Source organism: Trypanosoma brucei, chromosome 10 (genome assembly GCF_000210295.1).
Source record: "Trypanosoma brucei gambiense DAL972 chromosome 10, complete sequence".
NCBI classification, from domain to species: Eukaryota; Euglenozoa; class Kinetoplastea; order Trypanosomatida; family Trypanosomatidae; genus Trypanosoma; species Trypanosoma brucei.
In genome coordinates, this window is record NC_026743.1 from 2,519,982 (window position 1) to 2,544,656 (window position 24,675).

The 24,675-nt window shown below is 51.4% G+C and overlaps 12 protein-coding genes across 12 annotated transcripts; all 12 read right to left on the reverse strand.

Annotated features, from left to right (window-relative positions):
• Positions 1–425: 425 nt before the first annotated feature.
• Positions 426–2,360, reverse strand: TbgDal_X13010 (hypothetical protein, conserved; the record flags this gene model as incomplete). Its single annotated transcript, XM_011780167.1, has 1 exon — positions 426–2,360. One exon carries the CDS (start codon positions 2,358–2,360, stop codon positions 426–428), a length of 1,935 nt encoding a protein of 644 aa, XP_011778469.1.
• A 141-nt stretch (positions 2,361–2,501) lies between these two features.
• On the reverse strand, positions 2,502–7,214 carry TbgDal_X13020 (metallo-peptidase, Clan MC, Family M14; the record flags this gene model as incomplete). The annotated part of the gene is made up of 1 exon (XM_011780168.1): positions 2,502–7,214. One exon carries the CDS (start codon positions 7,212–7,214, stop codon positions 2,502–2,504), a length of 4,713 nt encoding a protein of 1,570 aa, XP_011778470.1.
• Positions 7,215–8,250: 1,036 nt separating this feature from the next.
• TbgDal_X13030 (hypothetical protein, unlikely) lies at positions 8,251–8,619 on the reverse strand (the record flags this gene model as incomplete). The annotated part of the gene is made up of 1 exon (XM_011780169.1): positions 8,251–8,619. One exon carries the CDS (start codon positions 8,617–8,619, stop codon positions 8,251–8,253), a length of 369 nt encoding a protein of 122 aa, XP_011778471.1.
• A 344-nt stretch (positions 8,620–8,963) lies between these two features.
• On the reverse strand, positions 8,964–10,820 carry TbgDal_X13040 (hypothetical protein, conserved; the record flags this gene model as incomplete). The annotated part of the gene is made up of 1 exon (XM_011780170.1): positions 8,964–10,820. The coding sequence occupies one exon, from the start codon at positions 10,818–10,820 to the stop codon at positions 8,964–8,966; it is 1,857 nt and encodes a 618-aa protein (XP_011778472.1).
• Positions 10,821–11,452: 632 nt separating this feature from the next.
• TbgDal_X13050 (hypothetical protein, conserved) lies at positions 11,453–12,097 on the reverse strand (the record flags this gene model as incomplete). The annotated part of the gene is made up of 1 exon (XM_011780171.1): positions 11,453–12,097. One exon carries the CDS (start codon positions 12,095–12,097, stop codon positions 11,453–11,455), a length of 645 nt encoding a protein of 214 aa, XP_011778473.1.
• A 669-nt stretch (positions 12,098–12,766) lies between these two features.
• On the reverse strand, positions 12,767–14,125 carry TbgDal_X13060 (hypothetical protein, conserved; the record flags this gene model as incomplete). Its single annotated transcript, XM_011780172.1, has 1 exon — positions 12,767–14,125. The coding sequence occupies one exon, from the start codon at positions 14,123–14,125 to the stop codon at positions 12,767–12,769; it is 1,359 nt and encodes a 452-aa protein (XP_011778474.1).
• A 948-nt stretch (positions 14,126–15,073) lies between these two features.
• TbgDal_X13070 (hypothetical protein, unlikely) lies at positions 15,074–15,418 on the reverse strand (the record flags this gene model as incomplete). The annotated part of the gene is made up of 1 exon (XM_011780173.1): positions 15,074–15,418. The coding sequence occupies one exon, from the start codon at positions 15,416–15,418 to the stop codon at positions 15,074–15,076; it is 345 nt and encodes a 114-aa protein (XP_011778475.1).
• A 713-nt stretch (positions 15,419–16,131) lies between these two features.
• On the reverse strand, positions 16,132–17,988 carry TbgDal_X13080 (adenosine deaminase-like protein, putative; the record flags this gene model as incomplete). Its single annotated transcript, XM_011780174.1, has 1 exon — positions 16,132–17,988. One exon carries the CDS (start codon positions 17,986–17,988, stop codon positions 16,132–16,134), a length of 1,857 nt encoding a protein of 618 aa, XP_011778476.1.
• Positions 17,989–18,252: 264 nt separating this feature from the next.
• Positions 18,253–19,254, reverse strand: TbgDal_X13090 (hypothetical protein, conserved; the record flags this gene model as incomplete). Its single annotated transcript, XM_011780175.1, has 1 exon — positions 18,253–19,254. The coding sequence occupies one exon, from the start codon at positions 19,252–19,254 to the stop codon at positions 18,253–18,255; it is 1,002 nt and encodes a 333-aa protein (XP_011778477.1).
• A 438-nt stretch (positions 19,255–19,692) lies between these two features.
• Positions 19,693–20,715, reverse strand: TbgDal_X13100 (HNRNPA; the record flags this gene model as incomplete). The annotated part of the gene is made up of 1 exon (XM_011780176.1): positions 19,693–20,715. One exon carries the CDS (start codon positions 20,713–20,715, stop codon positions 19,693–19,695), a length of 1,023 nt encoding a protein of 340 aa, XP_011778478.1.
• Positions 20,716–21,461: 746 nt separating this feature from the next.
• On the reverse strand, positions 21,462–21,872 carry TbgDal_X13110 (hypothetical protein, unlikely; the record flags this gene model as incomplete). The annotated part of the gene is made up of 1 exon (XM_011780177.1): positions 21,462–21,872. One exon carries the CDS (start codon positions 21,870–21,872, stop codon positions 21,462–21,464), a length of 411 nt encoding a protein of 136 aa, XP_011778479.1.
• Positions 21,873–22,291: 419 nt separating this feature from the next.
• On the reverse strand, positions 22,292–24,001 carry TbgDal_X13120 (hypothetical protein, conserved; the record flags this gene model as incomplete). The annotated part of the gene is made up of 1 exon (XM_011780178.1): positions 22,292–24,001. The coding sequence occupies one exon, from the start codon at positions 23,999–24,001 to the stop codon at positions 22,292–22,294; it is 1,710 nt and encodes a 569-aa protein (XP_011778480.1).
• Positions 24,002–24,675: the final 674 nt, after the last annotated feature.

Consider the following 24,675-nt stretch of genomic DNA (forward strand, 5'->3'; position numbering starts at 1 on the left):
ATGCAAAGCCACCGATGCATTACATAACAGCAACCTAACACGACCGCGCACCAAACCCGCCTGTATGGATAAGAGACCTCAGGTCTGCTGTCACGGTATAATCCTCCCTCCATCTCCGGGGTCGCTATGCATGCCACGCAAACGATAAAACCAACAGCAAAAATTGGAACGATACGAAATACGAGTAGTTGCGAAGACGATAACGATGAGTTTCGACAGCGAATCAAATGAAACACAGAGCTAGAGGCATTAATCCCCACCAAAAAAATAGGGGAAATTTTTTGGCGCATGCCCAGCTATGCGGTCCACAAAAAAAAAAATCTCCCTCCCCCCTCAAGCGCACTGCCGCCGTTTCCCCGCAACACAGATGATGAGCAGAGGCCAAAACCCCGCATGCTTTTGCTTGTGCGCCCGCATACAAACATTTACACAACAAGGTCGTTCGTTGAATATTCCACAATGACATAATGCAGGTCCCGTGCATTTCCCTCTCTCATGCGCCTGAATGCCTCCTCGCTATCCAGAAAGGTCTCCCCTGACAGCGTACAAAAGTACTGTGTCGAGGAGAAGAACGAGGGACATGCTTCAAGATCCTGCCTTGACCGAGGAAACATAGGAGTGGGCACACTCGTCTCACTTGTGTCAACCACTGGCACTCCCGCACCTGAAGAATCGATTATTACCGGTGCAAGAAGACGGAAGGAAACCACATCGAAAGTTGCGTGTGCCACAAAAGACACAACTCTCCATGATTCGCGTAATGCCTGGAATACTGAAAGACTGGAAGGGAAATAACAACTAACAACGGCGCCGCCACCTTTCATCTGGGGTGAAATCCCAATCCGCACCCCTTTGCATTGCCCACTATCCTTGTTTCCATACGCACCAACCAGCACCTCCCGTAGAGCGTCACAACCCGCCCCGCGGAGAGTTGATACATCTTGACTGATCGTAATCTCTAGCATGAGCGAGCCCTTTTCCTGCACCCCTTCGACCTCGTGGCCTCCCTCGACAGGTCTTTCTCCCTTCGGTTTCCCCCACTTCAGCACATTCCGCAGCCACGGCAACAACTGAGATCCCGTCCGCCGCTCCGAGAGGTAATGCCATCCATCAAACTCAGAGCGACTGAACCGAAGCGCCGCAGCAAACATGGAGAAGAGTGGTGCAGCGCTCAACCACAAAGTACGAACGGCACTTGAGCAAGAACCTCCGTTCGGATCATGAGATGTACACGGTTTGAAATGCTTCCCATGATCAAGACACTCAGTCCTCTGTGTAGAAAAGGTGTCGGGGGTCACAGAGAAGTGATGACGAAGTGCTTCGCTCACGCCACTGAGGCCGTGCGCCGTCCCCGGACACGCAAAAGCCTCCTCCGAAAGAGTGGAAGCAACCTTCCCGTGTACGTCATGCTCAAGAACTTCCACACGGCTACCGTCGACAGTGTAACCTATACAATGACATTCATGGAACGCACGACCCCTTGACGCGTCCACGGCCCGCCTTGCGCTCCAAAACGGGTCGAGGGCCCCGCCATCTACAGCTATTGCCGAATGATAAACGACACAAGGAGTGCGTTCCAGTTCATCGAAAGCAGCGAGAACCTCGCGCCGGACAACTGACGCCACATTACCGGCAGTTAGCTCCGTCGCCTCATGGTAGAACACAACAGGAGCGTCCACAAGCTCTACCTCATCGGTACTAACCAGCGGCGATAGGCAGTGCTGCAGCTGTCCCCTCAATTTCCTGGGAAAATTGACTAGAACCAGCTTGGGCTTAAAGTTGGTTTTCGCTCCTGTTGCACCCAGCGTCGTGTTCTCACCCCCGTTCAATAGCCGTCGACCCTCCCCGCCCCACAAAAGCTGTGGTGAGCCTCTGCGGCTGCTGCGCCATGCGGAATAGATGGTGAAGGCACCCATACACAAAATGCCCATCCCAACAACGAACGACTCCTCTCGGCCAGTCGATGAGCCGCCCTCAGTACTCAATGGGGTTTCATCATCGACAACTGGAGGGGTGGCGACGCCGCTCGTTTTAGTGGTAGATGGAGTGGCAGGGCCCGCGACACCGCTACTGGTCCCAGTAGCGGTAGACGGTGTAACACGAACCCGATCCAGGTCCCTGAGTCCCATAAGCTTGCAACACCTCACTGAATGGTAGGCACAGTCACACACGGGAAGCGCAGAAACAGATCGGGAAAGGGGAGCAGCAGGAGGCAAAGAACAAACACAAAAATGAAAGAAACAGCCAAAAAGGGATGAGGAAAGGAAATGGCGTGAAAACACAAATCCACACAGGCGGTAAACATAATCATCACAACATTTGAAATGTAAAAAAAAGTATTGGTAGTTGTACAGTTTCATCCAACTTGCTTTGTATATTGCCGCGCCGTATTCACATAAAAACTTTTCTTTCCTTGCAATAGTTAATCAATGGCTGTTGTGCACTGAATTTGGACCGTGAAAAGAAATTTTACAACCCCTATAAACTACACCTCCCCCTCCCTAGTACAGAACGTCACCATCGCCGTCCTCACTAGCATTGTCCTCCACGTCAAGCTCATCGAAATCATCGTCATCGTCGTCGTAATCGTCATCATCATCCTCGTCATCATCCTCGTCATCGTTGTCCCCGCTAGCACTCGATTCACAGTCTTCGCCAACATCTCCAGCCACAACCTGGTCGTCATCGTCGTCATCGTCGTCGTCATCGTCGTCATTGGACGATTCATCATCACTGATTACTCCGTGAAGCGTTGAACCGCTGACTGCCGGCGGAGCATCACCTAACCGCGGTTGCAGACTAAGTGTACGAAGCACCTCCGCCCGAAGCTCAGCCAGCGACACGTTGAACGAACAGGACTTTTCACGATTCATGCCCTTCTGATCTGTACGTCGCTCCTTCCGCGTCGCAAGAGCGTACGAACCTCCAAAATTTGCAATTATATGTGTCTGAATACCATCGGATGAGCCAGCTGTTGCAAGAATAAGCCATGCTCGCTCAACTAGAGCCCTGTAGCCCGAGGAGCTGTCACTGAAGTTTGTCGAGAGAAGTCCAACACCACGGGCAAGCCGAGCCCCCATGTTCTCGAAATGACGAGTGCCGTAGGAAACTTCCCTCAGGGTAGTTCCACTAACGCCCTCAAACGCATTGGCCTTCGATTGCTGTCGCTGGTCGTGGTAATCCCCAGGTTTCATCAATCCTCGCATGTTACAACCGGGTAAGCCCTCAATGGCATCGTCCAACCCTCCCATCATCGTTGCCTCCAGAGTGTAGCTCATGCGTATCCCAAACTGGCGATACATCACTACCCTCCCTGTGTGTCGTTTACTCTTCTGCACCGCGAAAGAGCACTGCGGCAGGGAGAAAGCTGCGGAAAGCTGACTCAGCAAAATGGGTAGCAACTTCTCAGGGGTGACTGAATCTGCAGCCGGAGACGCGGTGGAATTTAGAGACTGCTTGCGATTATTGGACGAAGGGATCGAGTAAGCCGACCCCACAGTACCAGGGATTGACGCAGGCAATTTCACAGCGGGCCTCTTCTTAGACGTTGCGACCGAGCGCATGCAACCGTACATCAAGAAATTTTTTGAACGTGAGTGACCATGAAGATCCACAAATAGTGGTACGCGGCGCTGCTCCTTCTCAATAATGTGCCGCGCAATTTGCTTCAACGAATACACTACTGGGTTGGTCGCTGGATTTGGATTCGCGTAGTCACGGTTAAGGTCGGCACCGCCAATTGAGCAGCGGTGATTTCCCAGAACGACACCATCAGGATTCAGCATGGGGATAACCTTCCACACATATCGGTTACGAAGGGCATGAGAATTATCTCGATTAGACAACAGGAAAGACATAAGACCGCGAAGGACCCAACTGGAGTTGCTCTCCCCTGGATGAACACGGGCTGTAACAAGTAGAACAGGACGTTCCTTTATGGGTCTGAACTCCTCTGGATCCATATTGCTCGAACCGAGCTTCCTCTCCCTCGGCGTTTCCGCCACCTCTGTGTGAATAGCACTACTGTCGTCCTCAACGCCAACATTGCCACGGATGTCACTTGCTGTCAGCGTCAAAATGGGCACGGGAAGTCCACCAGGAGTGCAACACAGCTCCTGCACCGCAAACAGAAGGGAAGGACCAAACACCGCGCTTGCTTGAAGCTTCCACCGCTCAACGTCGGACAGTAGGTTCGAGTAGGTGTACGGGTAACAGTTTGCGATAAACACGCATCCCTTCCTCTCAGGAAACTGGATACTGAAACTGAGCGTATAGCAATGTGACGGTTCCTCCTTCCGTTGTGACGAGCGTTTCTTGTTCGTTGCCTTCTTTTTCTTTGGTCTATCAGAGCTCTGCTGTTTATTACTATTCTTTGGTCCCTCGCCTTCCTCCACCGACGGTGCAGGGGAGTTGTCGACAGCAGGAGTCGTGGTGGAGCGGGCCGGCCGCTGATAACTGTTCCTGTAGTAAAAGATGTCGTGCCCACAGTGCTTCCATTGTGGAGCTTGCGATGCCGCCCCCATAGAACCTGATGACTCAAAGAACAACATAAGGGGTTGTTGCCCTTCATTGAAAGTTGAACTGGATTTCTCCATGTTGAGAATGTTAAAATGGTACGTCGCCCCAGGTGCGTAATCCTCCACACTGAAGCAGAACCACTGAACATGACAATTTGTATTAGTATCTGGGCTTAACACAAGATCGTACTCCATGTCATCGACAGCGATCGCGCGCTGTAGGTTACCGCTCTCAAAATTGGACCTAAACTTTAAAACGCCTTTGAAATCCCCGGACGGAAGCGGCGGAGGGAACCTCAGCGAACTCTCTAACCTCTTCGCCTCCCTGTCACACATATTAAATACATCCTGCGGTTGTGACGCCACGGTCAACGGTGGCCTCTCGTAGACAACACAATCAGAAAATCGCGGACACATGCTCAAACGCCCTATTAGTCGTTTCATCACTCGTACTCGCGTCTCCAAAGATGGCTGCAGAAGCAGCTTCGGCTGTTCATCGAGGGAAAGGGAGTAATCGCTGCTCAACACGGGGTGTTCCGCTGCCGGACGATCCGATGAGACAAATTCTTGACATAATGGTATGCCTTCGTCAAAAAAATCCCAGGGCAACCCATTTGGGGCGGTAAATGTAGACGGAATATGTGCTGCTCCAGCCATCGCCGAAGCATTTGCAGGCGGGAGCAGAGACATATATCCCCTGGCACACCTGTCAACGCGCAACTCTGGAGAAAAGAAACTAGGTTCCGCGTCCACCAGAGGGGGCGCGTGCACTTCGGTCGCAACCTTTGCGCCCGGAGGGAGATGAATATGCGACAGGGAATCCTCCTGTTCCCCCCGTGCCTTCCGCTGATGCTGAGGGAGCAAAGGCAGGGTAGGAACAACACGCACTGTGGAAGAGACTTGCTCAACACATTGCAGCACACTTAACTCGCCAGGAAGAGTAACGATGCCAAAAAGTTTGTAAAATCCCAAGAACAGCTTGTGCCAATGTGTTGCGGGGTGCTTCATGGCCTCAGAAGCGGCCACAGCCCCAGACACAAGCGAAGAGAGCGCCCCTGACTCATCATGCAACTGTTCATTGCAGCCAGCATCCATTTCAGTCACAACATGCAAAACGTCAAGAGCCGAAAGCATAAGATCTCCATTTTCTGCATGTAGTGTGCTGAACGCAATTAGAAGATCGACAACGCGCTGTTGCCGAGCCACCTCTAGTCCCCGTTTGCTGCGCTTCATATTGCAACAAAGTCTAGAAAGCAGCTCTACTGACCATAAGCCAAGTGCTTCTATGCACCTGTCAAGGGGAGTGTGAACCGTACGTTGCGAGGCAGGGGATTGAACGAGATGACTTTGCACCATTCTCCCAACCTGAATGGAAAGTGTAACGCCTTGCAAACACATGGATTCGGCAATCGAAGAACACGCTGACAATTGATAAAATGCAACAAACATATGCAACAGAGCATCGGAAATATTCTTGACGCACCCGACTGCGGCCATGCGCTGGTGGTAATTAACGCTAGGGAGGGAAGTGACACTATGAGAAGCGATAGAATCCTCGCCGGAGATATCCATGTTGGTCAACATCTTCTGAATTGTTGCAAAGAGTTGCCTTGACGCGCGCAAAAGTAGAGACAGAAGCCTTAAACGCCGCACCGCGCTAAGCACCTTTCCACTCACCGTCCCACATAACCCCATCAGTAGCGCCACCGCCTCATATACGCGCACGGGCCCCAGCGAACGCAAGGGTATGGTATGAAACACTAAATTTTGCACCTCCTGCCCTCCAGACTCGCTGTCACAGTAATCATCATCAGCCAAGTTACGCGAATCCTTACGTGGATTGTCCCAGCGGACCTTGAGTGCGTCCGTGAATGCGGGATCGTACACCTTAAGAATAGAGTCGCACAACCTGGGAAGCTGCAGCCGAGCACACAAACGCACAACGCGTTTGCGGCGCCGCGAAGGCAGCGAACGAAGCAAATTGAAAACCAAAGTTAATGCACTACATGCGGCGTTCTCGTCTGAAAGGACCAGTTCAGAGTCCAACACATCCATCAAGATGCGCCATGAAGAGTTCTTCTTGTTGCACAATGCTTGCCAACCATTCTTCACAACTCGGGGTCGCCCGTTTGAATGCAGTGCGCCCCCGGAAAAGAACCACTGATGCAACTCATATATGTGACTGTAGAGACTAAGTCCAGCCGTCACAGACAGACTACCAAACCCACCACCAAAACTGGACGCGGCGACGTTCCCACTCTCACTTAGCAATTTTCCACTAAAGGAGGTGCACGCAACACGCATCTGGCGTAAATACATACTGACTACCGAGTTTCCCCTGCTAGAAACCGACCGAACAGCTGCGGCAACGGAGCGCCCGTTGTCGAGGCCCGCAGCAGTAATTTGCCCGGGAGAATACATCATCTTGACAGGCGCTATCCACAACACGGGTGGAAAAGGGTCCCGAAGAGTTGGTTGTTGCCCAACATCTCCATTACTTTTGGCGACGTGTTTCGTAGAGTGCTTCGACATCGCCGCCTTACTTCCTCCCCTCACCGGGGACCGCCTCGAGCACGAGGTCGCCATGGTGCCGTTGGCTTTGCAGGGTTCGAGAAGTGCACCTGTTGACGAGCGGCCTCTTCCGCAGCCTTCTCCGCATTTGACTTCCTTCTTCTCGCGCTTGCAAACCCTTGCCATTACGAGAGCAATTTTTGCTAACACGTGGAATATGTAAGTTCGCTTTCCCTTTGCCCGTTAGTTACTCTATAAGTTCTCTAAAGGCCGGAAAACGGGGATTACCTCCCCTCTACGTCCCTCAACTGCGGTCGTACAAGGGGTTAAGCGACCACTCACCGCTAGCGAAGGTGAAGGCATGTCAAAGAAAAAAGTTTCAACGGCAATCATGAGGGAAGTTGGGAGAGGAGTGCGGCATCAGACAGCAGATTGAAAAGTGAAGGTGCGTACACCTCGCAACGGTTTAAATACCATGAAAAGGGCAACGCACCAGTGAAAGCGGCTTACAAATCCTGGGCACGGCACCAAAGTTCTCGAAAACAATAAAAAGTGATACGAGACATGATTATCTTCACCAATGATTAACTGCTGAGCAGAAGAGACCCCATATTCCACTTTAAGAACGACAAATTGTGGTGCGGGTTGCTGCATCTAAAAAGAATAATGGCCGCAGAATGTTCCCACAACCCGGCACAACTCTATTGAAACAAGCAAACTCACAACATCAAAACAACAGAGTGCAGCCAAATCAGAAGGAACTGCTTACAAAAAAGATTGTACCCATATCAACATTGTGCGAAAGAATCACTCGAGTAGTCCACACAGATATGAGGGAAGAGGGGAAAAGTCGCAGAGCACACAAATGGCGACCCATCCGCGGCCTCACTTCCTGAGAAACCGTGTTGTACGCCTTTTCTGGGAAAGAATGTTGAGTTCACAGGCAACTGGAGAAGTCGGCTGCACATACCCGTGTTTGTGCTTAGAAATATTACCACATGTGTCTGCCTCACGTTGCATGTAACCAAACACAAGCAGACATATACATATCACTCACGTTAAGTGACGGATTGCAGTCCTCTCTCTTCTTCCCCACTGAGCAGCCAACCACAAAAAACAACCCCAACAAGCGGTTTTTTGGTTTCCCTCTCCAGCAATGCCCGCTGGTGCTCTCCCGCCTCAATGGCAGCAGGTTACATACGATAAACTTAAGGCGATGGCTTCAGACTACAGCATGAAACGCCTCAGATACGCATCCAACAGGATAATAGAGTTCGTCTGAAGGACTACAGGGCAAAGGGAAGACAAGGCAGAAGCGGCAATGATGTTGTACTAAGGCGCACGTCACGTAAAAGAGAAGAGTGATGATAAATGTGAGAGATGTACAAAGAATATATAAGAAATGAGTGTTGTAAGCATCCTTCTCGAGCATTGACAAGGAACCAACCCCCAGTGCTTTCCCTCCGCTATTGTAAACAAGGGAGCTACCGTGGGAAAAAGAAGGACACCTCGATAAAATAAACAAAACGAATAAAGAGCAGGAGCACTTTTCGCTCTCGTGGAAAGAGAGTCGGCCAACCAACCCACGCATAAAACCCCCCTTCCTGTGGTAAAGGAGAAAGGGAACGAGGCGAGGCGAGGAAGTGTAAACAAACAAGAGAAAAAAAATAGTATGCGAAAGGGAGAGAAAACAAAAAAAATATTTTATATAAATAAAACTAGCAAAAGAGGGAAATAAAAACAATCCTCGTCAAGTAAATTAAGAACGACACGGCGTTAAACCAAAAAGTAAAGAAACAGTAACGACGTACAAGAAATGCTGTAGTCGAAAGGAGAGAGGATTATAAAATAAATAAGGATGGGCGTAAGAATCGACACGAATGCATTAATACAAACAGTCAAATAACCATCTGGCAAACGAGTTGATGGTTGCATTCAGTGCACTGTGTTAACGTACGGTGCGCGGGGAAGATGGCACGAAGAGATGGCACCGGTATTTCTCAGTTCATGCTCATCAGGGTGTAATTGGGGTCTTGGGCGGGACCTTGACTGACTCTCAAGGAACCTGCGCAGCAGCATTAACAGGGTCACTGAAGGAAGGACGTACACCAGCGGTTGCCACCAGCATCGATGCCTCAGAAAACACAAAAGATTGAACCAACTGCACTGTTGGCACTGCGACTCCCCCTTTGCCTCCTCACTGTACCCTCCATTTTCAGAGGTGCTGCCACCCTGCGAGCCATTGCTTGGTTTGAGCGCTTTAACACCGAACGAAATAGCGCGGGTGTCCACAACGTCACCCCTGGCGTTTCTCAGCGTTGCATTGCATTTGGCCTCTCCCTCAATACTGTCCTGTACGATCAGAGTGAAACGTCGCTGCGCTGATCCTTTCGGTGGTATGTACACAGTTTGTGCAACCATCGGCTGAACGTTAACCGTACACTCGCCAACAACAACCGTGTACTGTGCCTCGATGTCCCCCGTGTTAAGAACCGTCACGGTAATGGTGCTTCCCCGCGAATAGGAATGCACCACCTTCCCTGAAACGGTTGCACCAACAATCACACCCGAGGACACAGACAGCACAAAGTTTAACTTATCAGCGGATATTGTTATTGTTACTATTGTTGATAACGTCCCTGAGGCCTGGTAAGACACAGCTGGTGCACTGGCATTAGCTAACGGGTCAAAACCAAGAGGAGCGAAAAAACGAGCCATATATTTCCCCCGTTCTCCCTTAGTCTCCGCTTCCAAGTCCCGATCGCGATAATCCTCCAGCTGATTCGCCAAGCAAGCGCCCGGATACGCGTCACACCGGCTCCCCTGAGTGGCGAAACCCTCATATGACACGCCCACTTTATTACATTCGGTGCCACGGATAGAAACAAGGTGGGTGTCAACAATAATCCATTCGTTATACCCAGCACCCACTCGCTCATGACCCCGCGGCTCAGAGGGGATAAACAACATCTTTCCCGATAGGTCAAGAGGCATTTCTGGGGGTGCGAAGTCTCCTATAAGACGTGCAGACGCGCCGAACTCTGTTGACGTGGCGGTCAACTTATCCGGCCCCAAAGACATCGTGAACTCCTTTGAGCCCGTGGAGCCTCCCCCAGTGCTGTTGTTCCCACTTGACAATTTCACCTGCAATTCATACCATACAACACCTCGACCAATGGTATAGCCACCGTACCAGAGGTCACTGAAACGAAGGCACGATGCCATTCCAGTATCCCCCGTCACGCTGCAAGTTCCAACGCTGCGGCTAGTTGGGTTGCAAATTCCTGACAATGCACAAGCGCCACATAAGCAGCAAAAACCTTGACTGTACGGAATCACATCTCCTCTCCGATCACGCGCCACGCCGCATGTCGCGGATCCAGGGTTGGAAGAATCGTCGCACCAACTGCTTGCACTTGTTCTGAGACGCTGCTCATATGGTTTGGCATTGAAGTTTCTTATGTAATAAATAGGATAGCGGTATCGCACTGGCGACTCCGTTGTTACCATACGAACCGGTTCAAACTCAACACGCTTTCCCTTTTCGTCACCCGTTTTGTCGACTGCCTCGCGGAGAAGAACAACCTCCTCCACACCAGCTTTCTGCCCGCCACCCACTGAAAGCGTTACCACCATCTTCTTTTCACATGGAAATGGTTCCAACTTACTGCTGCGCTCGCAGTACTCGATGGACGACGAGGCCACAAGGGCCGCCTCAGTGCGGGGGAAAAGGCCGCTTGTTGGCAGAAGAACGACCAGCACAAAAACAGATGATAACGTCTCCGTCGGCATGTTCAGTCTCTCTCGGGATTTACACCCAAAATACTGCGGCAGCAAACTCTGAGCCTTTATGTGTTAGCCTTATTATGTCTAATTAAAAACAACAAGTAGCACGTGGATGCGTGTGTAAACAATGAAAAGATCAGTGTGATTCAGTATTTGAGCGTGTGGCAACGATAGAGCAACGGAACTGTGGAAATATTGCCACGAGAGTTGAATCAGAACCGGCCACCGGAGCCCCAAACAATCAAGGATTCGGATGAATTAAAGATGGAATAAATTAACTGTTGGTGTGAATCTGGCAATGAGGCGCTACAAAATAGCAAAGGGGGAGGCAGAAAAAAAGAAAGGGAGAAAATACGCAATCAGCTTCTTTTATAACAACTTCTGCTCCGTACTGTACGGTCGGAAACGGTGCGAAAAATCGAAGATATTCTGGTGCTTTGAGCACATAGACGGAGTTAATGTGAAGATAAGCAGTGAGCTGGCGATGGTCACCTCATTCTGCATCCATCGACCACACCTCCACCGTGGGAATACGCGTTGTTTCCTCTCCTCTTCGTAAAAGTTTACAATGACGTTGTAGTTTCCGATATTACAAAGCTTTCCCACTCCATAACAAATCTTACGGCTAACTTTTGCGATCACTTTTCCCGCAGAACCTCCTCCACAATCACCTCCGCCTCCGGTATGTTTTCCCTCACTGATGCTTCTTTTCTCGCATCCTCCTCGAACTCAACCTCTATCGCACCCTCAGTGTTGTAGTCACCAACAGTTTCCTTAGGCAACATGGGATCATCATCCTCCAATTGCTTCTCAACAAAGTCCTTTGAAAGCTTCCCTGTGCTCGGGTCAAACATTAACTTGGCGCCCCTGGCAACCTTCTTTCCCTTTTCATTCTCTCCGACACCAAATGCCATCATTCCCATTTGCGGCATCCCATCCCCACGCTGAATGCTTTCCATCATCGCTTTCATGGACTCACGCACCTCCGGTGTGAGAGATTGGTTTAACTTCTGGTGCATGTCCTGGAGCATGGCAGGGTCCATGGTGGGGCTCCCCCCTACGAAGCGGCCATCGAAGAAATCTGAGGGAGATGAGGAAGATCCATTAAATGAACCTTTCTTCGCCTGCGTAAGGATCTTTGCAAGGGCATCCGCGTCAGTGGGGTAACCACCGGGCCCACCACTGAAGCCACAGCCTCCGCTGCCACATTGCCGCAACAAAAAAGTCGATCGTAACAGAGATGATGATGTGCTCGAGAGCCGCAACCGCAACGAATTGCGCATAGCGCTTCCTTTACTATGACTCTCAGAGGCTCGCGTGGGGAGATAAGCAACACAAAGAATCAGAGGTGAGAAAAGGTGAGGGAACAAGCTTTGCGCATCCAATGACAAGGAAAAAAATCAAAAACTAGAAACACCTGTTCATCCACCGTCGCAAATAAGCGGCCATATACGTCGACAACTATAACCAAACGGCAGCTCCACAGCCCAATGCACAGCACTACCACGCAGGCGCCTCGGCCTAAATGATTGTCCTCCCCTCACACATCCACGGCCGCGGTGTGATACGGTGTACTGTCTCGTGTCAATGTTAGGGCCAACACAAGCACACACACACACACACACACACACACACACACACACACACACACACACACACACACACAAACAAACAAACACAAACAAACAAACAGTTACCCTCTGCAATCTCCACGGGCCACTGCGCGCACCTCTCCCGCTGAGAGGGGTGGGTCAAAAAATAAAACAACAATTCACCCACGAACGATAAATCCGCCATACCGACACATGGCCTGGCACACCTCATCACCCTCGCCTGCAAGAGGGGACAGAATGAAACATAAAAGGCAAAAGTCTAGCTTCCTGCATCCCTCTGCACGCGAATCAAAGGATCTCCCAAACTATCTCCACCGTGTGCTAAGTGCTAAACGCCCATCAAACAGGAGTAGGACTTGTCAACGGTACCGCAGTTGGAAATGTTTGACCTAATAGACTTCCAACATGACTCGAAACCTGTGACAGGTGGTAAACATTACACACCCCACGCCCCTCAATGACGGTTACCTGACCAACACCGCCACTCAAATCTCCCTTTTGAAGCGTTCCATAATTGGGAATCGAAGCTTGGGCCCCGCCCGCCCAAAGTGCCGGGTCAGTGCTGACTAACGCACTGCGCTCACTACTAACTGAAGAAGCGTAACGCAATTGCTCCTGTTCGGGGTACGCAGCAACGGGTAACAGGCGGCAGAACCAACGGGCTATGAAGTTTGCGTGGATGTGCTCACCGTCTGCGTCACCATCACCAAATACCTGATGAAGGTTCCCCTTGACACCGATATCAAAGGGGTTGACGGGAGGGCGAACACATATGCCTTGTTCGATCTGTGTCTGCTGGATGACGAGGTCAAGCGTCGTTAAATTCCGCCGAGCAAGTCCCCAGTGCTTCCTCAGCAACGAACCAGAAAGGATGAGAAAAATAAACGCCTCCAAAAAGCAGACGTACACTCCTAAGAACGGGGGACACACGCCGAATTCCTCAAAGAGACTCAGCTGCGCGACAGCCTGAGCGCTCACAACCAAATCTTTCGCGCGCAAGTGGGGGCGGTCCAGTGCCTCCGCCTCTGCCCAGCACTTTCTACTGTCCCAAGCCGGCATATCAACCCGGCGGTGCCTCACCTGGCCATTGACTGCCTCGTAGTGCTGCACGGCGAAAGAGCTACAGGCCAAAAGCAACAGGAGAACCACCCAAAGGGTACATAAAAATGTATAAAATATAACGAGAAGGTACAATTTGTAGTTGAAGAAGCCCACGCAGCGTCCGATCCAAGGGCAATGGTGATCGTACTTCAGTACGCAACGGCGGCAGCGGCTACAGTGGTGTGCCCGCTGTGGCTTGTAGTGGGCACAAACGGGACAGTGATGTTGTGCTCCTGACACCTTGAGTGCGAGTGTGGCACTTTTGGGGGCACCCTTGTGGTATGCATACGGCACACGGCCGGGATCTGTCGTCGCCGCCGCCACATACGCCCACACAGTGAAACTGAAAAGCACTGCAGAAACTCCAAACAAACCCCAACTCCCAGCTGAAATACTAAGCAGGTGCTCTACATGCAAAGGGGTTGCAGAGGTCGGTTGCCGGATTCCCCTTATGAACGGCTGCAAAAACGCTTGTCCCAACGCATCGAGCAACCGAGGGAAAATGAACACGCAGAACGAGAAGATAGAGTACGAAGTTAGTAAAAAAAGCGCGGGGAGAATAAAGGTTTCGGCACTGATACGCCGACCACAACACATACTACGTGTCTTCCGCGTCCTTTCCTCTGGGTGAAGGTAATAATAATGGCGATGTGGAAACGATGCGCGCCCTGCACGCCAGGGGACTGCGTCCGACAATACCTAAGCTAACTTTACCAGACGGTACCTAAAGGTATACAGGCAACAAAAAAAAAAAGGAGATTGAGATATAGCGGCACCCTTTATCACATGGAAATGTGTGTACGCGTGCACACTATTGCAGCACCTGCTTCCACATTCATGCCCTTTCCGGCATCATGCCACCCCTCCTCTCACAGATTCTGTGCCAGCCGTCCGACGTTCCAAATACGTATGCAAAAAACACAGCCAAAAATTACACCAGAGCAGTAACCGCTCCCATAAAAGAGCGAAGTCAAGTAACGACATACAACAACGTGGATCAAAATAACCGATGAAAAGAAATCGACCCACTTAGTGTGCCCCTCTGCGCACATCTTCGGGAGTTGACCGTCCAGCATTTAGTCAGCGGTGAGCGAGTGTCAAAAAACTCGATGGAAAATTTGCTGGTCACAAAACAAGGTGGGTGCCAGGCATCAGCTGGGAAAGCATAGAGACCATCACCACTTCACAGTGTGCAGAGAGAAAAATACTTCCACGCACTTCGAATATTTCTCTTGAGACTAGCGATCAGTCCAGACAAAGCATCGGCAGGAAGCAAAAAACACTCAGCGAAACAGCGACAGAAGTAACGTTCAACCATGGCAACCAAATGTAACATCTTAATAGGATTTGAATATCTTCCAAACACCAGGACCTAACACAAGCACCAAACCTGGGGTGACGCCAACGGAGCCTGCACAAAAAAGGTGTTTATACCACCACAATCGATCTAGTGAGGGTCGCGCAGATAACTTTGACGCTAGAAAATGATGCAAAGTACATTCTCCTTCTCCCCCGCGGCAAAGTCTACCGCGGACACAAAGCACCCTACCAGTAATGGATAACGAAGCCAGCGCCTAAACCCCTCAGTTCGTTTGCAATGACGATAAACGCAAGGTGATGGCGTTCTCTGCCGCCAACTAACCACAAACCGTTACGCTTAAGGGGGTGGGCGCACACATACACACATCTCAGCCAGTGAGGTAAACGGGAAATCACTACGTGACACAACGCCAATGAGAGAAAGGGGAATAAGCCTTGAGGTACAGCTCGCCACTCGCAGTGCACTCGAGGGCGCTGACTCAACACCACACAATCTTTGAAACCGCCTCCTCCTAGACTACAGGAAAGATACCGCGCATACCGGTGGTACCAGCGCATAAATGTCCCCATATCACCAGCCACATAGTGACACGACTTTAAGGCTTGCTGAAAAATGCACCTAGCCAGCCTGACTGGGTGCTGTAATGAAAGTAACTAGGTAGCAATCTTTGCTGGAAATGAAATGGCATGCTCCTAGCAGACAGATGAAGAAAGCAAACAACATCATCCACAACATCGCAACCTTTCAACTTCCGCTCCGGCTCAGAAAAATGGTACCCTACATGCTTCGACATCAAAGGGCGAAACGATATTCTGTGCGTGCAAACAATCGCTCGTAATCAAAATACAGGGGAAAAATCCACAGGGTCGGTCATCCGCAAATCCACAGAATGGCATTCAGCAAGTTTTTCAGCAAACGAGTTAGGTGTCCCTCTTGCGACCATTACTCCGAGCGACTCACCAACAATCTCGTGCAAACGAACTGTGGTCACTTACCTATTGGAGTGCTGAACAAACCCAGCAAGCAAACCCATTTCCCCAACCATAGAAATCTCATAGTGCCGCATCGGCGTTAAACACTGACGGAGTTGTCACTGGTTAGATGTGGAATGTCCCCCGACTGTATTGTGTTAGTAGCTAACTGCAATTCGATGGATAATGGATTGACTTGTGGAACGGCAGCAGCATACCCCGGAGACGGCCAAATGAAGCCCGCAACCCCACCACTGCAACAGATATGTGCGACCAAACATTTCCCCCATGCAGACTTGGTCAGCCATACATCATGCAACGCGTTGCTCCCGCTTTTCTACCCAAAGCAACGGAATTTTACGTCCTAGCCCCTCCTTCCACACCTCGTCAGGGACGGACTCTCCGACACGCTGCGACCCCTGTAGCCAACAATGCACGGAGTCACCAGATGCGATGTTCCTCCCTATTTCCGCCATGTCACCAACCGACACAACCCGCTGAGGAATATAAAGCGAATAATTGCCAACTCGCCTAGTTTCGTGATCAGCTTCACCCTCCGTTGGAGGAAAGGCCTGTAACCTACGACAGCTTTGATGATATCTCCCCGAAACCGTCCGGGCAATTTCCCGCTGCCTTAACGCCATCCACAACCTAGAGAGTGGAAACCGAGACGCTATCCCCTCCAGTAGCGCAGCGGTATCAGGGTCAGGAGGTTTTGCTCCCGAATATACGTCCGATTGAAGCTGAAGCAATTGTTGCACTGTGCGATTCATACTTTGCTTCGTTACGCCACGTGGAACACCAGCCTTGGTGTTCAACGCTGCGGTGCTCTCTTCGTTCCAGCGCAAAACGCACCGCACGACGACGCCCTCAAGTTCCCCCCTACGCCTTTTTGCACCCGCGGAACAGGGAACAACTTGATTTCCATCCTCCACTGTGGCCCACGCAGCACGGGACCAGCATGATTCATCCTTTCTTTTGGGCGCGCCACCGTTTCCCAGAGGGGTATCGTCCCCACTCATGCCCACCAGGATCAAACGGAGGGCGGACGATTCAAAATCACAAACATCCACCTGCGGAAATGGCGAACCACCTCGCACAGGCTCATTTGTTCCCTCAGAGGGGGCACCTAGTTCCTCAGGGCGAAGACGAGGACAAAAACAATGCAAGCGGCTATTTAGGCCCTCTCTTGCTTTCTCTAGAGGGGAAAACGCACTAACCGCTACACAGTTGTCACTAACAACGCTAACCTTTCGCGGAAGCCACACCGCCGCCAGGCGGATGGGCTCCGGAAACAGTCGCATTCGTCTTCGGCCCTGGATGCCCAAGCAGTGCCAGCGAAGCAATTTGTCCGAACACGACATGCAGAGGTTTTGCCGACCCTTCCCCGGTTTGACACGGGCTACGAACGGCATATCGTCCACCGGCCAGCACCGGTGAGCAGCTACCCGGTGGCCATAGCAAACGGTAAAGGAGCCGGGACCATCAAACACGCGAGCGTCCACAAACTCAGGTAGGGTCTTGCCATCGCGGCGAGATACATGCTCCTCTCCAACGAGCAAAGGGTTGCTATCCAATCCGCCGTCGAAAAGGGAACGGCCGCTAGGCGTACTCAGGAGCACATGAGCCCCGCCGAATGGGGTAGACATCGCACCGCAGGGATACTCTGTGCACACCAAGTGCACGCTCACGTCGGGCCGAAGACGGAAACACTCCCCCACTGCATCACAACTTGCGTCACCGCCGGAGAACTGAGGAAAACAATGGTGACGCTCAACGGCAAAATGAAGTCGGTCGTCACCCCGTGAAAGATACGCTGCTGCATCCAGAAGGAATGCCACGAGGCCACGCCGGGCCATAACCTCCGCGTGCCCGTCTCTCAGCATCAAATCGGCCTCAACAGTAAACTCCACTGGTTTGTAACCCACACAACGCGTCCCACTTCCCAATGAGACGCACACAAAACTAGGACCACTAATTTTATCACAGGGAGAGGCGCGGGGCAGTCCCAGCACAAACCCTGCTACCACCTCCCCCCTACCATCCAGGGCACTAATTGCACTACAGTCCCAACCAAAACCACGCGGTTGAGAACGGAGGGCTACAGCAAATGCCTCAAGAGGAGTGGCACAACCCGGGAAACAGTCGTGAGGCACATCCACATGCATCCACTCCAAAAATAAGGCGGGGATGGACGCGACGCCACCCAGAGAAAACTACTCCTAAATCCCAACAAAATAAGTGAAAAGGCAAGAGAGAGAGAGAGAGAGTATTACGTCAACACACGCACACACGCAAGCTGGAGTATAATATGCACATTACATGTGTCACATCAAAGTAAGACCACTGGCACCCGTTTGAAGAGTTGTAACCCCAGTTGTCCCTGCTAACGGGGCACAGCTGGCAGCATCGCTTAGAAGTGGATCACACGCTCACTGCCCCGATTGAGGGAATAAGCGGTCAAGTAGTGTTTCCGCGAGGTATGTGGTATGTTGCTGACTCAATCGTGCATCAAGCGGCTGGCCTGACTCGAATGCACGAAGCAGAGCCGCATCTCGCGTGGATAACATGGATGACTGCATGGTGCCCCACAGGCGGGCGTTATTTTGTGGGTTACTCTGGAGGTACTCCGACGCCTTCAACGGATCAACAGTCCACAATGCGCTGACAAAGCCCAGCAAGGGCACGATTCGAGACTCAATTAGTACTTTCTCCTCGGGTTCAAACGCAGTCCGAAGACCATGCGTGCTACCGAGCCCCACCACGAGTGCTGAAGGTATGGAAGACTCACACTCCAGACAATGTAACACAGTCCCTACAAGTTGATGCCGAGACGGGTAAGATATGCAGAGAGGATCCAGCAGTGCGTCGCTGAAAGAAATGAGGCGCGTGGCGCCAAATGGAAAACAAGGACTTCCAAAGATGAAGAGAATATCGCTTCCTCTTAAGCCACGATGAGCCAAGAGAACACGTTCTAGTGACTCACCCACCATGACGACCGGAACACGCGGCTCGAGCAGCGCGCATCGCCGTGGGTTGTTGTGCTCACCTAGAAGCAGACGGTCACACCACACACCCATGTAATCCGACACCCTCTCAGAATCCCAAGTCTGCGCGTTTCGACACGGCCTGCGGAACCGAGAGCCACTGTGACTGCAGGTATGCCTTGCAAATGGTCCGTATTGGCGGAAAGCGTACCGCTCGCGAGTCCTTCCCTTCGCATCTCTTGCTTGAATGCGGTTTTCATCTGGGTTCTGCACGTCACTCGGGGAAGGGGCACATGTTTCTAGTATTTTCCTTGCAACAAGTCTGCCTAGAGCCCCCCGCGCCTCGCTGCCTTGCTCATCGTTCAGGGTTCCAATGCAGACAAGAAGACGCTCCACAGCGGGATTGGCAATCGACAGCCTGACCCGCAGGGCCACCGAACTTGGCATCGACACCTTTTCCAGTTTACACTAGTGGATCAGTTTCTGCTTCAAACTAAGGAAGGGAAATAAAAAAGGGGCCGAGTACTCCCCCAAAGACAATACGGTGCGCAGGGGCGTAGACACGCATCCACGGAACCGGTAAAACACTACGTTACGAACGTCAGACACGTTTTCTTTCATTCCTCATAAGTCGTAGACAGTGATCTCTTCTGATGTTGTACTACCGTAAACACGACAGAACCTTTGTTGTTGTCGTTGACTCTGGCACGCACTCGCAGGCGAAAGAGTTCAGCCTGTGGAAAGGAACAAAACTTACGACCTGGCTACCTCAACCCAGCGTCTCGCCTACTTATCATTTACTTCATTATTTACCCGCTTGACGCCAGTTTCCAGCGCTTGGCGGAACGGGGTGGGTATGCTACTAATATTCCCGTAAATAGGGCTTTACACCTTCTGACCGGCATCACCTGCCACTTCAGAGGGAGGCGCGGGCGCGCTACAATCTCCTTCCGCTATCGCCTGCTCCCGACGCTTCTTCTCCATTTCTTCCTTACGAGCACGAAGCTGTGCATCCCGGACCTCACGTATTTTTCTCCGCGTGTTCACTAATACGGTGTCCTCCCTATCCTCCCGCAGAAAAAGAGTGGCGCCCTCCAACTCGGACGCCTGCAGTTCCGTTATGGCACGGGCAGCGTCTTCCGGGGTGACAAATTCCACCACAGCTCTTCCCCCTGAGAAAACTTTGCAAAAGGTGACCTCCCCCGCTTGACGCAAATGATCCTTGAGTGTGTGCCAAGTAGTTTCGTCGGAAAGTCCAGACACCTGCACACGCTGGCCCACCAACTTCTTAATGCCATCAATCTCCACCTCCACCGCGGTAAGGGTTAACGGATCCACACGCCGCACAGGGGGGTTGAAGCTAGGGGGGGCAGCAGTCCATGCCTCCTCGTCGACCACGTTTGGTTGACCCCAGACGCCATCATCCGCACCACCACGACCGCGTCGGAAACCACCACGCCCACGGTTTGCCCGAGCACCGGTAGCTGCACCGCGCCACCCGGCATCGCCGTCGTTCCACGGGTTACTGAAACCATGAGCACTTCCACCCCGACCAGAGCCCCAGCCGCCGTTGCTGCCCCCACCAGAGCCACGGCCACCTCCGCCAGAGCCCCAGCCACCGCCGCCTCCTCCACCAGAGCCCCAGCCGCCGTTGCCACCTCCGCCAGAGCCCCACCCACCGCCGGCACCTCCACCAGAGCCCCACCCACCGCCGGCACCTCCACCAGAGCCCCACCCACCGCCGCCTCCTCCACCAGAGCCCCAGCCGCCTCTTCCACCGCTGCCACCGCCACCGCTACCATTGCCTGGGCCATCGTCGGATCCCCATCCCCCACCAGAAGAGCCACCCCCCCACCCTTGGAGAAAGGCCACCGTGACATTCAGCACCCTAACAGGTGTGCGCTTCATATCACTGAGTAAAAACTCAAAATAAAAAAGATGCGCGCCGCGCTTTTACAATATCCTTACTTCTAAACCCACTTCAGCAAGGATTGTATTTTTTTTAAAAAAGAGACCACATACACGAGAGAACGCATATGTATTATAATGGCGTCAACAAAGCACAAACACTCCATTTTTTCGCAGGTCTTACACTTGCACAACGTAATTCATGATGTCGAAACCACACAGACCTCCCCTGGGGAAAGCAAGACAGCAAGCAAACGAACAACAGTCGCCGCACCAACCGGTGCAGTGAGATGTACCGAAAGTACATAACACTCGCCTAAGTTCTTTCCTTAACCTCACACAAACGGAAAGCAAGCAAAGTCAAAAAAAATAAAAGCAGAAACCGCTACCACCACTTCGAGGGGATTTCACTGAAACAACGCTACAGCTGAAGTTGGAGAAAGAAATTCCCCCACCTCTAGATTCCAAGCGGCTGCTGCGACGCTAACAAAAACGTGTGAGGACGGGGAAGAGACAACACCCGACAACTCCATGTTCCTGGTGGGTTACACATAACAAAGCGGTGGTTGAAATGAGGGTGACAGTGCCTATTAGTCTAAAGAACCACAGCTGCAGCTCAGAAACAGCTGCGAGGCCTCAGCCAAGTGGAGCACATCCTGCCTGTAACCCAGGCTCCTACCTGACTCAGGTCACAGCGAAAACAGGCACCGAAAAGGCGACAACCGCGGGGCCACCCACACCCAAACTCACATAGGCGGAGCAATCGCGAGCAATAAGTTAATACACGCCGCATGCAGCACAAACCCAGCAGCTAGCCGTATTCGGCTCACTGAACGCGAATAAAAAATGGAAGTGTCCAGATGTGCCCACAAAACATCACTTGTTGAAGCAGGGAGTTCATTTGATAGAAAATCCATGGATGCAGTTCTCAGCTGAAAGAACATGTTGGCAGCCACCCGAGGTAGCGTCTCACACACAATACACCTCCACTCACCGTGCAGTACCCTTCCACAGAAATAAATGGGGATATGACAAAATTTGAGGGAACAACATGATACACCACCGCCCACTTCATATACCGTCTTTTTCTTGTTCAAGAACGCATATGCACAGACATATGGCGGTAGAACCGCGGGGCACACGGGGAAACTAACCATATGGTATATGCAAACAAGCGCACAAAGGTAACTTGAAAACTACATCTCAAAAAACATGCCCAGCAAAGGACCAACCAGCGCTAAGGGGCAATCGCACAATCATCGCATATGTGGACAATAATTAGGGTAAAGCGCCTGAACAAGTGTAAGACCAGCACGTACACCCTCCGCGTGGCACTCACTGCAGCTGAAAAGACTGAAGTGTAGGAAGACAGGGAAGAAACACCTTTCTTACAACAGCCCTCACCACCTGCAGGGATAGAAGCTACACCGTATCTCCTCTACGTGTGGCAGAAACAGATTAAGTTGCTAGTAGCCATAACAAGTAAAAAGACGTAACAGCAGCCACAAAACGTTATGAGTGCCCGGACATCTGCAAACTTCACAGGCAATATGTTTCAACAGAACAGCATGTATGATTACAAATGTATGATATTGTGGGGTAAAAGTACGTCGGTTACCGTTCGTCTGCACTTGGGGCACTTCCGTTTAATTTTCTTCATCGCCAATTTTCCAATGTCCACGACACCCTTGGGCTCACCCGCAACGCGCTCTTTAGAGTTCTTCCCAAACGGGCACAGCAGGCACCCACAACAACTGGACTCTTGTGCCTCCGCTGCCCCTGCCTCCCTGTTGTCAGCATCCACATGTGCGCCGCTAGGATTTCCTGCATGCTCACCATCAGCGGAGGAGACACTTTGCAGAGCCTCCTCGGCACGAACCTGAGAATCGGATGCGGCCGCAGAGCAAGTTTGTTTAGGCAGACGTCTGGGGCTTATTGTTCGTTTCTTTTTAATATTTAGGCACGCGTAACAGTAAAAGTGACCACATGGCAGAAGAACAATAATCCCCTCGTCCTCCGCATGGTAATCAGAATCATCGCATATACCTCTCTCACCGGGTGGCCTGGAACCCTGAACCGCGTCAACAAATGAGAGAAGTGACCGCGGGCGTAATGCCAGCTCACACCCTGCGCAATAAAACTCACCGCTCAGACAGGGGCCATCTCCACCCTCCTCTTGTATTTGCTTGCTTGGATCGGATCTGCGAGTCGTGCAAAAACAACAAATACATCGAAGCAAGGGGCAACATCCTGAAGAGCCACCCTCTGCAGAAAGACCGTCGGCAATGAACCCATGGCGTCGCACCGCGTAATGCGCAGCCACCTCTACCTGTCGCATTCCGTTCGCTACAATCGTGTTGTCACGATAAGTTGCACAAGCACGGGAAACCCAAACGCAAGAAATGATCCCTATCATAAAAACAAACGACGAAAATAGGGCAAGCATCTGCTGAAGTGATCCAACAAATGTCGGACCCACGCCCTCTCCGTTGCTCAGACAGGCCGAACAAAATCCTGGAGATACAATACCTTGAAGATTTTGGCAGCTATCTCCCTCACTGGAAGGTATGCAAGACTGTGAGCCACAACACCACATACAATCCTCCAGGCCGCTCGCCGCGTCACCAGAAGCCAAACACAAACCGCATGTATCTGCATAGTGGCACCGCGAGGGGCACGTCTCTCCTACAGCGATAGGACGACCGCCTTTAGAGCACCCGCTCGTATTTCTCACGCACCGGTGCTCTTCACAGCACCATCCACAGCCATCATTTTGGCTGAGGCATTCATCAACTGTCAGACGATGCGAACAGGTGTCAGAGGCACAGGCAAGATCACTGCCGTCGACTTTACAGTACGAGCCCGCCTCACAGCATGTAACATTTCGTTCATCAGCACAGCACTCCTCACTTTGGCCACAAGACCCCACAACCCTCCCAGGGAAACCGCAGCACTTACTTCCCCCAGATACACAATAGTAGTAAGCTGGGCCTCCGCAGCATATGGGCGCAAACGAAGGGCAATACCCGTCCCCACATCCAACGAGCCCACCCACTGAGAGGCTCTCGTTGCTGCTTAGTCTATTCACCACCTGACCAACACCAGCTGAACCGTTCAACGCCACGAGCCCCCTTACGACAGGCCAAACAACATTACTCCCCTCCGTCCTAGATGGTGTCGGCATCTCAAGCCACACATCATCCTTCAAAATACTCCGCTTGTGATCCCCTGAAGCTACCCGCACCAGCAGAAACGGTACCGAAAACAATGTTAGCCACAAGGACATGCCTGGCTATGGAAATGCAACAACTATGTCATGTTCAAAGAAACATTATAGAATGGAAAAAGTATCGAAAATATCACAAAACGAGGCAACTAGCCCGTGGCACACAACAGCGAATACGTAACACACCCCACAAATGGCAAACAATATACTTTACACATTAAAAAACAGAAACTCTAAATTAGTAACGCATCAATCAGCGGAAAAACAAACAAATCATGATGGATGCATAGCTTCTAAGCAATCAACTTCCCTTGCGTCGGAGAGTTAAAAAAAAAAGGTGCAAAGCGATCACAGCAATCATAAAAAAAGATGGCGTAAGCATCCCCCACCACGAAACTCACACTGCTGTCAGCAATTACTGCTTTATCTGTTGATGAAAAAGTACTTCCCTCCCCCTGTAAATATAAAAAAAAAAAGAAGAGACGGCTGTCACAACAAAAAATAGGGGAGCAACCAAGGTTAATCTTCACCAACTTAGCGTCAGCGAAAGGGCCGCAAGGGGGACACGTGTTTCCGTTTAAGAGAGGGCACACGTGAGGCACTACAATTATAAACTCACACGCGAACCCACATAGTGAAAAAGTAAGATTAAATAATGCATTCTGTATGTTTAAAAGATAACAAAAGCGAAGGAAATTTTCACCTCACATTCTCCCTACCAGGGGAAAGCGTTG